The following is a 12,231-nucleotide window of genomic DNA, read 5'->3' on the forward strand; positions in this document are numbered from 1 at the left end:
AATTGGGAATTTCTCCAATGTGAGTCGAATAAAGGTTATCTCATCTCATCTGAGCACAAAATACTTTTTTGTGACGAACACTCTAAGCTAACGCTCACTTTGGAAGTCGTCTTTCTTGTGGGTTAATCGTTTTTTAAAAAGCCATTTTCTGTATCACTTCTTGATATCTTATGAAAATTGTGCAAATGTGACATTAACGTGGCCTCCGTGGAGTCGCTTCCCCAATCAAGTAGCTATTTAGAAGGTCAAAGCACATGTAACGTGACACGTCGTCACTTTTCTCAACCCCGAAAGGACATTTATGCAAATCTGGCCTCAGTCGAATGGTCTTCGATTTCTCCCCTTTTCTATTTTCTCGTCTCATAAATAGACAAATGGGGTGTTTTAAAAGCCGTTTTTTTTTTCTTCAGCGCTGTCTCAAGGCTTTTCCCTCCATCCCTGCCTGCCTACGCACTTACGAAGCCTCAATAACAGCTTGCAATATATTTGCTATCTATTAGCTAGCTATCTAGCTGGCTATCCATTTGCCATCTATTAGCTATCTATTAGCGAGTTATGTAGCTGGCTATTTTATTAGCTATATGGCCATCTAGCTAGTTAGCTCACTGTCTAGCTGGCTATCTATTAGCTAGCTACCTAGCTGGCTATCCATTTGCTATCTATTAGCTATCTGTCTAGCTAGCTAGTTATGTAGCTGGCTATTTTATTAGCTATATGGCGATCTAGCTAGTTAGCTCACTGTCTAGCTGGCTATCTATTAGCTAGCTACCTAGCTGGCTATCTATTTGCTATCCAGTTGCTATCTATTAGCTATCTGTCTAGCTAGCTAGTTATGTAGCTGGCTATTTTATTAGCTATATGGCCATCTAGCTAGTTAGCTCACTGTCTAGCTGACTATCTATTAGCTAGCTACCTAGCTGGCTATCTATTTGCTATCCAGTTGCTATCTATTAGCTATCTGTATATCTAGCTAGCATTGTAGCTGGCTATTTTATTAGCTATATGGCCATCTAGCTAGTTAGTTAACTGTCTAGCTGGCTGTCTATTAGCTTACTGTTAGCTAGCTGGCTATTAGTTATCTATCTGGCTAGCTAGCTGCTATCTATTAGGTGTCTTCCTGGCTATTAGCTATCTATCTGGCTAGCTATTAGCTATATATTAGCTAGCTTTCTATCTCTTTTAGTTACTTCCGGGTTGAGTGAAGAAAACGATCCTGTGACTGTAAAGTGACCTTGAGAGTTTTGAAAGGCGCTTAGAAATGAAATGTATTATTATTATATAACAGCCTGACTCACTGCCATTGTATGTGCGCCGGCCGGGTACTGCAAAACATCTTTGTCTCTAACTCATGTTATCTTCACTCCAGTGATGGAATTAATGAGATCTCCATTTTGGGGATATGAATTTGTGATCCGCTTACATGTGCTTTGAGCCTTCTAGTAAATCAATGGTGTCTAAGTCAAGGCCCGGGGGCCAAATCTGGCCCACCATGTCATTTTATTTGGCCCGCGAAAGTCAATCAAACTTGTGAAATTGCTAAAGTCTGAACCAAAATTTCAAATTGTCCCATGTAAACCACAAAAATAGTCATAGTCGTAGTATAAAGTTTCTTACGCTGAATTGAATGTTTATGTAGTTCTAAAACTCAAGATTTTGTGGGTCCTGCAATTTCAGTGAAAAATGACAAAAACCCTGGCACTGGAGTGGACACATTTTTTTGGCCATTGTCTGGCAGTGAATGTGTTAATTCGTTGTGCATTCTAGATGTAAAATGTGGAGGGGATGAAACATTCTAATGCCTCCCCAAAATTCATAACGCTCCCCTTGGCAAAAAAAAAAATGACTGACCCATGTACTAAATCATTTGCTTCCCTTTTGACAAAATCATATATTAGAAGAAGGTGCAGTTAGGTTGATGCTTCCTTTCTTTTCCCAGCGCCGCTAATGGTGAGTCATGCTAACCTTTTTATTGATTTATTTTCCTTCTGGAAGTTATGAGCCAATATTTGTGTCGACGTTGCACAACATCTTCTGGGTGCCGTTGAGCCCAATTTTAGATCGTTTGTCAGACATTTTGGGCGGCAAGAAAAGTTATTTGTACGCGCAAATTAGAGCGCCGAGGTCTTGAATATGCAAATCCGAATGGGAGGCTTTCGGTCACGCAACCACCAATTTGGAAAAGTAAAGACTCTTGAGATAGAAAATGTTCGCGGAGGAATTTGCATTGTAATTACAGAAATACGTCTTTGTAAGCTCTCAGTCGTACAGCTGTGGTCCATCGATGAAAAGGTTTCTTCAGCCGTCATCTGGACTTCTTTGAAGGTGTCGGACGTTTCGCTTCTTATCCAAGAAGCTTCGTCAGCAAACTAAAGTCTTACCGGTAGTTTCAGCCTTATATATATATACAGTAAAGTCTCGTTATATCGATATTCAAGGGAGTCCGAAAAAATATCGATATAACCGGGACTATCGATATATCCGACCCTGTATGCATGTAATTTTCTCCGTGCGTGCATAGAAATAGGATCGATATAACCGGGACTATCGATATATCCGATATCGATATAACGAGACTTTACTGTATATATATACAGTAAAGTCTCGTTATATCGATATTCTCGGGAGTCGGAAAAAATATCGATATAACCGGACTATCGATATATCCGATCCTGCGGTATGTAAATTTTCTCCTTGCGTTCATAGAAATAGTATCGTAATAAACAATACTATCGATATAACCGATATAACAAGACTTTACTGTATATCCCTACTGTCCAGACGTGGCGGTGCCGGACTCTGCTATGATTGGTCCCTGCTCTCAGGGTTGGGGGGAGCAGAGGTTCAATTTGGATCGTTTGTACAATAAACTGCTTAGGCAACATAGGCTTAGTTATGCTGATGAGGTGATACCAGGGCAAACTGGGCAATCAGGCCAGTGGTCAATCAGGATAATAGAAGAAATCAGTGGAGCCGCAGGGATTAGTCCTCTGCTCCCCCCAACCTGAGAGCAGGGACCAATCATAGGAGAGTCCAGCACCGTTGGACAGTAGGGATATGTATAGGGGCGAAACTACCGGTAAGACTTTAGTTTGCTGACGAAGCTTCTTGGATAAGAAGCGAAACTTCAAAGAAGTACAGATGACGGATGAAGAAGCCTTATCATTGATAATTACAGAAATGAACTGTAAAATGGGGGACAATCAAGACGTATATTTATTTTGTCATCATAAATGCTTCATGTTGAGTGTCCAATATGTTTGCTGTGTGAGTCATGGTCATCTAGCCTCTTACACTGAGCAAACGGAAGACATTGACTTTTATTTTGCTTGAGGACAGCGTGGTTGTTACATAAAGGTGAAATTGCATTTTGGGAAAATGGGAAAATAAGTTAGACTGTCTTTTTTTTTTTTAGATGTCGTCAGCAAAACTCACATGGTTTTGTGTAACGTCATGCTCTGCGTACATCGTTTGCAGCTTTTCCAGATCGATATTGAGCTGAAAAGACAAAAGAAATGGATGTCATTGTTAGGGTTATTACAAGTGCAAAACAGAAGTTCAAGAAAATAAAACGATGTAAGGACGGGGAGAACAATAATACATTTCATTTATGAGCGCCTTTCAAAACTCTCAAGGTCACTTTACAGTCACAGGATAAGTTTTTCTATGGGTGAGCAGGGGCAGCCACACGCGCCAGCGTTCACTCAACCCGGAAGTAACTCAAATAGATAGAAAGTTGGCTAGCTAGCTAAGAGATAACTAGTAGATAGATAGATAGTTAGATAGCAAATACATAGCTAGATAGGTAGCTAGCGAGATAGCGAATAGATAGTAAATAGGTAGCCAGCTAGCCAGCTATATAGCGAATAGATAGCAAATAGCTAGCTAGGTAGCCACCTAGCTAGCTAGAGAGAGAATAGATAGCAAATAGCTAGCTAGGTAGCCACCTAGCTAGGTAGCCACCTAGCTAGCTGAGTAGTGAATAGATAGCTAGCGAAGTAATCAGCTAGCTATCTAGATAGCCAATAGATAGCAAATAGCTAGCTAGGTAGCCAATATAATAATAATAATAATAATAATAATAATAATAATAATAATACATTTAATTTCTAAGCGCCTTTCAAAACTCTCAAGGTCACTTTACAGTCACAAGATAAGTTTTTCTGTGGGTGAGCAGGGGTAGCCACACGCGCCAGCGTTCACTCAACCCGGAATAACTCAAATAGATAGAAAGTTAGCTAATAGATAACTAAAAGCTAGCTAGCTTATAGATAGCAAATATATAGCTAGCTACATCCCCAGCTAGCTAATAGATAGCAAATAGCTAGCTAGATAGCCAGCTAGATTGCTAGCTAGATAGCCAGATAGGTCATCTCACATTTCCTGTCCCGCATAAATCCGCTTCAATTCCAAGCCGCGACAGTCCCACATATACAATGACGCTTCTTTCTTCTCATCGCGGGCTCCTGAAGCCATGCATCCATCCATCCAGCCTCAGACTGACAATATGATAGATGGAAGATAATCATGATAGAGACAGATAACGAAAGATATGCTGCTGTATGAATATTATTCACTGTCAATGTTAACATGTTGCGCAGATGAAAATTTAAATATGAAGATGGCAAGATATTAAGCGTTCAAGGTCAGCCAACAGAGTCAGGATTGTGATTTATATGTAATGTTGATAGCATTATTCACACTGACGCTACAGTGGCACCAGAATATACATCACGCTAATGATTAGAGTGGTAGAAATGAGGCTGAATTTGCAAATATGGTTCCTTCTGTGCCGTCGGAATAATAAAGACCATCCCACTCGCTCAGCAGTAATGAAAATGTGTTTGAATGAATGTGGCCGGCGACCGCAATTGAAGCTGTGAGCACAAAGTAATAAGCAAGGAAAGAGGACAAAAGGAAGATCTTAATTCACAATATATTTTTCCGATCTAGCTGGCTATCTAGCTAGTTCTCTAGCTGTCTAACCTGCTAGCTCGCTAACCAGCTAGCTGGCTATTTAGCTAGTAGCTATCTATCTAACTAGGTACCTAGCTAGCTCTCTAAGTGGATTCCTAGCTAGCTATCTATTTGCTATATATTTATAATAATAATAATACATTTCATTTCTAAGCGTCTTTCAAAACTCTCAATGTCACTTTACAGTCACAGGATAAGTTTTTTTTTCTGTGGGTGAGCAGTGGCAGCCACACGCACCAGCGTTCACTCAACCCGGAATAACTCAGTTAAAAGCTAGCTAGCTAATAGCTTTTTCATTGAAAACCTTCAATACAGTCAGTTACATTTACGCTTCATATTTATTATTATTATTATTATTATTATTATTTATAAGTTTCTTTTTTTCTCTCTCGATTATTTGGTTCGTAAAACCATCACGTTTGAAATTCTTCTTGAAACGAAGCTCACTTTGAATTGAACATGGAACAATAATGACGCCGTCAAGCGAAAATATTGTGTGTTACTTCCCGAAATAACTCAAAAGTTAAAAGCTAGCTAGCTAGTACCTACCTAGCTAGCTTCTAACTGAGTTATTCCGGGTTGAGTGAACGCTTGCGCGTGTGGCTGCCGCTATTAGCGAGCTAGCCAGGCAACAGATAGCCAGCTAATAGCCAGTTAGCAAGCCAGCCAATAGCCAGTTAGCAAGCCAGCTAGTAGCCAGTTACCAAGCTTGCTCTTATTAGTATTATTAGCTATCTAACTAGCGAGCTAGCTATCTATTAGTTATCTATTAGCTAGCTAGCTAAGTTTCAATCTCTTTGAGTTATTCCGGGTTGCTAGCGCATGTGGTTGCCACTGCTCAACCACACAAAAACTGATCCTGTGACTGTAAAGTGACCTTGAGAGTTTTGAAAGGCGCTTAGAAATGAAATGGATTATTATTGTCTCTATTCATAACAAGAACAATGTAGTCATTTTCCATTTTTTTTATCTAATAATGCTGACATGTGGGAGGTGGGTGGTGGACATTTTCGAGTCTGTTTACGTTGTGATTCCTAGGTAGAAATATCACGGGGCTGTTTTGGGTACTAGTGCACAATGTCCTTCATTGGGCTGTTTACTATACATGCAACCATCTGTGCCTATCATACACATGCAGTCCCAGGTTGGAGTCATCAGCTGGTCGTAAAATGAACTCCAAAACTGGAATTGTATCTTGTTTTTTTCTGATAAGATAGTATCGTTCTGGGTCTTATTAACGGCTCAATTTTCCCTTACTTCCTGAGTAAAAAAACATACGCGTATGTAATATTTCATAGCACAATTGTATTAAAATTTCACATTAAATATTAATAACAAGCTACAACATATTTTTAGCAATATTCAGGTATGTTCGATGTATAATGTTTATAAAAATATGAATGCTATTACGGCGAGGAAAAAAAACACGGTAAAATGTTTAGCTGATTTCAAAATAAAATTATAGATGACCGGAACTTGTCTTCTCTGAACTTTTGTTTCTTCTCGAGACTTTTCACACTGACTTTTTTTTTCTCGGGGGTCAACTTCACTTTTTACGAGTAGCGATATTTGTTATTTGTTAACATGACTGCTAGTATTTAATGACCAAAACGGAATCGAAAATATCTCAAAATGATATTGAACACATTTTGCGTTTCCCGTACAAACTCTGTTGAATGCCGTACACATCTAAAAATGTGCAAAAATCGTACAGGATACGGCAAAATACGGAAGAAGAATTAGTAAACGAGACAAACACATACAGGCGCCTTTTCTGATTTGGGGCTGTCAAATATAGTCTCATGATGAATGAGCTATTTTATGTTAGAACTGTTGAAGTGTATCCATTCATTACCACGGGAATTATTTTCATTGAAAACCTTCGATACAGTCAGTTAAATTTACGTTTAATTTAAAAGTAAAATTACGTTTTTTTTCTCTCGGTTATTTGGTTCGTAAAACCATCACGTTTGAAATTCTTCTTGAAACGAAGCTCACTTTTAATTGAACATGGAACAATAATGACGCCGTGAAGAACTGTCAAGCGAAAATATTGTGTGTTACTTCCGGGTTGAGTGAACGCTGGCGAGTCTGGCTACGGCTGCTCACCCGCAGAAAAAAAAGATCCTGTGACTGTATAGTGTCATTGAGACTTTTTAAAGGAGCTTATAAATGAAATGTATTGCAATTATAAAGAGGAGGTTTGATATGTATTTCACTGAAAACGGACATGTTGTAACGTCACAACTGTCCTCTCAACATTTGGTCGGCTAAGTCACGAGTCCCGACATTTACATCCTCATTGGCTACATTTTTAAATCGCCTCGCTCTGATTGGTCGACAATCCCCATCTGTGATTGGCTCATTGGGAAAACGCCGACAATTTGAAATGTCTTTTCGCGTATTGACTCCACAGACTCGGAAGAATTGACAAACGGCAGGTAAACAACAGAAAATCTGCATTTATATTTTTCGAACATGCATGTTTGGTTGTGAAGTTTAGTTTTGGCGGCTGGCGTCGTGTCGTCATGTAAGATTACGTCCATTTTTGTCAGGTATGAAATCGATTGAACCATCATTCGTAAATAGAAGTATATGCATTCGTAAATTGGAATGCGTATTCGTTTGGATTGCAAATATCAACAAATCAACCCATTTTCTTACTTTTTAAATTTGTTCAAGAAAGTTTCTGCAATGTCTGGAGGGGAAGACAACGGGGCTGAGCTGCAGTGTTGTGTGACGACAGAGCACCTGAACGCCTCAGGACAAGCCGCCCGTCGGCAGGTCATCCGCAAAGCTTCTGTTCTCCTGGGACGCAACGAGTTCCGTGAACTCATCCTTCGCATCCACGATGGGAAAATGCCTCAAAATTACTTTTTGAAGAACTTCAAAGTCTTCAGCAAGTTTGCCCGTGAAGGGAAATGCACTGTGAAACTGCTCCCTGAAAACATTCAGGTGCTCCTCTCCAACTGCCCTCCTGACCAGCTCAGCCTCTTCCTCAGGACTCTGAGCATCAAACACCAGGCAGGACTGTCCCAGAAAACTCTGAGCGGGCGAGAAAAGCTGAAAGCGGGCCTGCCCCGCAGCTTTGAGGCCATTAGCCCACTCCAGCAAAAAGACATCCAAAAGATCAATGAGCTTCGAAGTCATGTGCCCCCGAAAGGCCTTTCGGATCGCACTAATATGACCACCAGCGCGGGACAACAGGTCAAAAGGTCAAGGAGTGACTGTAACTTTAGCCCTGTGAGTACATTTTTTGTTTCCAATATCTTGTATTACAGCCTTGAAGCCAGATTTGACACTCAGTGGCGGTGTAAATGGTTGTTTGAAGTCAGTTTGGGGAGGATTTGCCCCCCTCCCCCAACTCTGATTTGAATAAACACTGTTTAAAATAGATAGTAATAATACATTTCATTTATAAGCGCCTTTCAAAACTCTCAAGGTCACTTTACAGTCACAATATAAGTTTTTCTGTGGGTGAGCAGCGGCAACCACACGCGCCAGCGTTCACTCAACATGGACGTAACTCGAATAGATAGAGAGCTAGCCAGCTAGCTAGTAGATAGCCAGCAAGCTAGATAGCTAGCCAGTGAGTTAGATAGCTATATAGCTAGCCTGATAGCTAGACAGATAATAGATAGCTAGCCAGCTAGACAATATAGCTAGCTAAAGATCTTTTTAGCTAGCTTTTGCGGCGCTAGCTAGCTAGATATCTATATGTATTTATGTATGTATTTATTTAATTACAGTGAAATTGGCTTTTTTTGCTCTGTCACTTTACAGTCACAGTATAAGTTTTTCTGTGGGTGAGCAGCGGCAGCCACACGCGCCAACGTTCACTCAACCCGAAAGTAACTCAAACAGATAGAAAGTTGGCTTGCGAGCTAATAGATGGATAGTTACTATATGTATTTTTTTAATAGCTGATTTTTTTTAACATACATTTTTCTTCTTTGAAAAAAAATCCCCCATTTCTATAAATTCTAAAAAAAAATACTTTCTATTTAATTCCTAATTATTTGTATGTGAATATTTTAGGTCAAGGGTGGCAAACTCATTTCACAAGTTCAATTTGTTTTCATGGGCCGAATAAAATGATGCAGCGGGCCAGATTTGGCCCACGGGCCTTGATTTTGACACTTGTGCATTAGGATGTTTTATCCCGTACACATTATCCATCTAGGTCGAACAACAAATCAATGAATAAGTCATTTTCAAATCATATACAGGTAATAAAGCGGTCACAAAGATAGTATAAAGCTCCAGGGAGTAAAAATGACTGTTATGGTGGTTTGCATGGGGCAAATTGAAAAGTGGGTGGGGGACATCATGGCACTTGACATGCGTGATTTGCTTTCGCGGGCCGAATAAAATAATGTGGCGGGCCAGATTTGGCCCCCTCGCCTTGACTTGCACAACTGTGTGTTTTTTTTTTTTAGGTGAAAGCCAACCCCAGCAAGAAAGCCGTCTTCTCTTTGCCAACTCGTAATCTCAACAAAGGACAGGCTGCCGTCCTCAGTACTGTACTGACTGGAAAGAACGTCTTCTTCACAGGAAGTGCAGGTATGACTATTTGTCGCTTCCCGTGTTTGGTGTTACATCACAAACAGTCTGGTACAATATATTTACATTCGTCAATAGCACAAAGTACATCTGTTTGGAGTTTTTATATTGTTCCCGTGCTTTCCACTATGCAGGTAACATCCGACTTACGACCGAGTTCCGTTCCGACCAAATGGTCGTAAGTCAAAATGGTCGTAAGTTGAATCACACGGTCGATTGATGTGCGAGAGTGACATGCTGGCTACATAACCAAAATTGTCCGTTGCGTTGCCGTGTTGCTAGCGCGTTGCGGTGCAAGGCGTAGAATTACATTTAAAAAAATAACGTTCGGAGGTCGTGGTCGTAAGTACGGGTGGTCATAAGTCGAGCTGGTCGTAAATCGGATCTCACCTGTATTCAGAAAATTGCTGGAATTTTTTTTCCAACAATCATTCGGGATTGTTTTTTTTTTTTTTTTTAATGTATCGAAAAGATAGAAAGCTAGCTAGCTAATAGATAGCTATCTAGATCGCTAATAAGTTTCCTGACCTCAAATAGCTACGTAGCTAGCTATATAGCTAATGGGTAGATAGGTAGGCAGGTAGATAGATAGATAGTTTCCTGACTTGAAGATTGCATCAGTAAGTTAATCAGAAAACCTTTCATTGTCCCACAATGGGACTTTATCAGCTTTATCAATTGACCTTTTTAATTTCGTTTACCAAAATATTGTTAATTGTGCACTGTAATTTTACTCAAATTTTCCTATGACTATTCAATGCTTTCTAATAATAATAATATAATCATGAAATAATAACAATAAATACATATTTTCTGACTCTGATGATCTCAATCAACGATGCATTCAGGTACGGGGAAGTCCTTCCTACTGAAGAGAATAATTGGGTCACTTCCCCCAAAGAGCACCTTTGCCACCGCCAGCACTGGCGTGGCTGCTTGTCATATCGGAGGAACAACACTACACAACTTTGCAGGTCAGTCACTCAGAGTTTTTTCCTCATGAATAGTACCTTATTTTCCGGTGTATAAGGCGCACCCGGAAGTAATACAAACTCACGGCCACTAATGTGAGTGTGTATATATAGAGACAATACAATACAATACAATAAATCCTCATTTTTATAGCGCTTTCACAATGGCTGCCGCTGTAACAAAGCGCTTCACATCATCATAATAATAATAATACATTCCATTTATAATCGCCTTTCAAAACTCTTTTGTCACTTTACAGTCACAGGATAAGATTTTCTGTGGGTGAGCAGCGGCAGCCACACGTGCCAGCGTTCACTCAACCTTGAAGTAACTCAAATAGATAGAAAGCTAGCTAGCTAAAAGATTCAGTAATAATAATAATAATACGTTTCATTTAGAAGCATCTTTCAAAACTCTCAAGGTCACTTTACAGGCACAGGATACAGTCCCTAATAGATAGCTACCTAGCCAGCGTGATAGCTAAATGATAGCTAGCCAGCTAGACAGCTAATAGATAGATAATATATATATAATAGCTGTATTTTGTTTTTCTACTTTCATTCCTTTCATAACTTTGCTGCTGTGAAATGCAAATTTCTCCACTGTGAGACTAATCAAGGAAAATCCAATCCAATAGATAGCAAATAAACCGTTAGGTAGCTAGCTAGCTAGCTAGCTTATAGTCAACACAAAGCAAAATAATAAACATAACAGGAACATCAAAACATGGACGGTTGTGCCATCTTAACGACTTTCCCCATGTACTCTATGATAAGATAAACACTTTATGACATGAAGCAGTTCTAGATGAAAGAGAAGATGCAATCCTCCTTTTCACCAGTGGATCAGAGACGTTATGGTGGAATGTGCACGTCTGCTGCAAGCTAAGTTCTGAAAGCAAACACAAAGCTGTGAGACAAAATGAGATTGTCTCACATCGCCTGTCCCACGTACAGTAAATCCGCTTCAACTCCAAGCCGCGGCCGATCCACATACGCATTGGCGCTCTGCGCTAATGCTCATTTTCAATCAATTTTCTTCCCACTGTTTACACTTGTCGTTTGTTTTTCCTTGGACACGTCACGGACTTGGACCTGACATCCGTCCAGGCATCGGTTCTGGCTCAGCACCTCTGGAGCAGTGCATCGAGTTGGCCCAGAGGCCCGGGGTGCTCCAGCATTGGACCAGCTGTCAACACCTCGTCATCGACGAGATCTCCATGGTGGACGCCGCTTTCTTCGACAAGCTCGAGTGTGTGGCCAGGTAAGATCCACCGAGCCAAATGAACAACAAGCCCCGCCCACAAAGATTTTTCTCTCTTTCCGCACAGGTCATTGAGGAGGTCCACTGAACCATTCGGGGGTATCCAGTTGATTATTTGTGGCGATTTTCTACAGCTCCCCCCGGTCTCCAAGGGAAAGGAAAAAGCCAAGTTCTGTTTCCAGGTATGTCTATGTAAGCTCTCAGTCGTACAGGAGTGGTCCATCGATGAGAAGGTTTCTTCAGCCGTCATCTGTACAAAATTTGAAGGTTTCGGACGTTTCGCCTCCTATCTAAGACGCTTCGTCAGCGAACTAAGTCTGACTGGTCGTATCGGCCCTGTTATATATATATATATATATACAATCATTCGGGATTGTTTTCTTTTTCTTTTTTTAATGTATCGAAAAGATAGAGCTAAGCTAGCTAGCTAATAGAAAGCTAGCTAGCTAGCTAATAGAT

General features: G+C 40.3%; 1 protein-coding gene across 3 annotated transcripts in view; it reads left to right on the top strand.

Moving 5' to 3' along the window:
• The window catches only part of pif1 (PIF1 5'-to-3' DNA helicase homolog (S. cerevisiae)), a 34,163-nt gene that overhangs the window by 14,354 nt on the left and 7,578 nt on the right, over window positions 1-12,231 (top strand). Inside the window, exons 1-6 of one of the 3 annotated variants that reach the window (XM_089008196.1) lie at window positions 6,786-7,529; window positions 7,657-8,217; window positions 9,414-9,537; window positions 10,386-10,511; window positions 11,619-11,772; window positions 11,840-11,954. In XM_089008196.1, coding sequence (XP_088864322.1) covers window positions 7,669-8,217; window positions 9,414-9,537; window positions 10,386-10,511; window positions 11,619-11,772; window positions 11,840-11,954 — 1,068 coding nt within the window. In that variant the 5' untranslated portion in view covers window positions 6,786-7,529; window positions 7,657-7,668. Of the gene's footprint in view, window positions 1-6,785; window positions 7,530-7,656; window positions 8,218-9,413; window positions 9,538-10,385; window positions 10,512-11,618; window positions 11,773-11,839; window positions 11,955-12,231 lie in introns of those variants that run through there. The other 2 variants (XM_089008197.1, XM_089008195.1) reach the window with 2 other exon arrangements.

This window comes from Hippocampus bargibanti, linkage group LG11 (genome assembly GCF_051943395.1).
Source record: "Hippocampus bargibanti isolate YZ-2025 linkage group LG11, ASM5194339v1, whole genome shotgun sequence".
Classification (NCBI taxonomy): Eukaryota; Metazoa; Chordata; class Actinopteri; order Syngnathiformes; family Syngnathidae; genus Hippocampus; species Hippocampus bargibanti.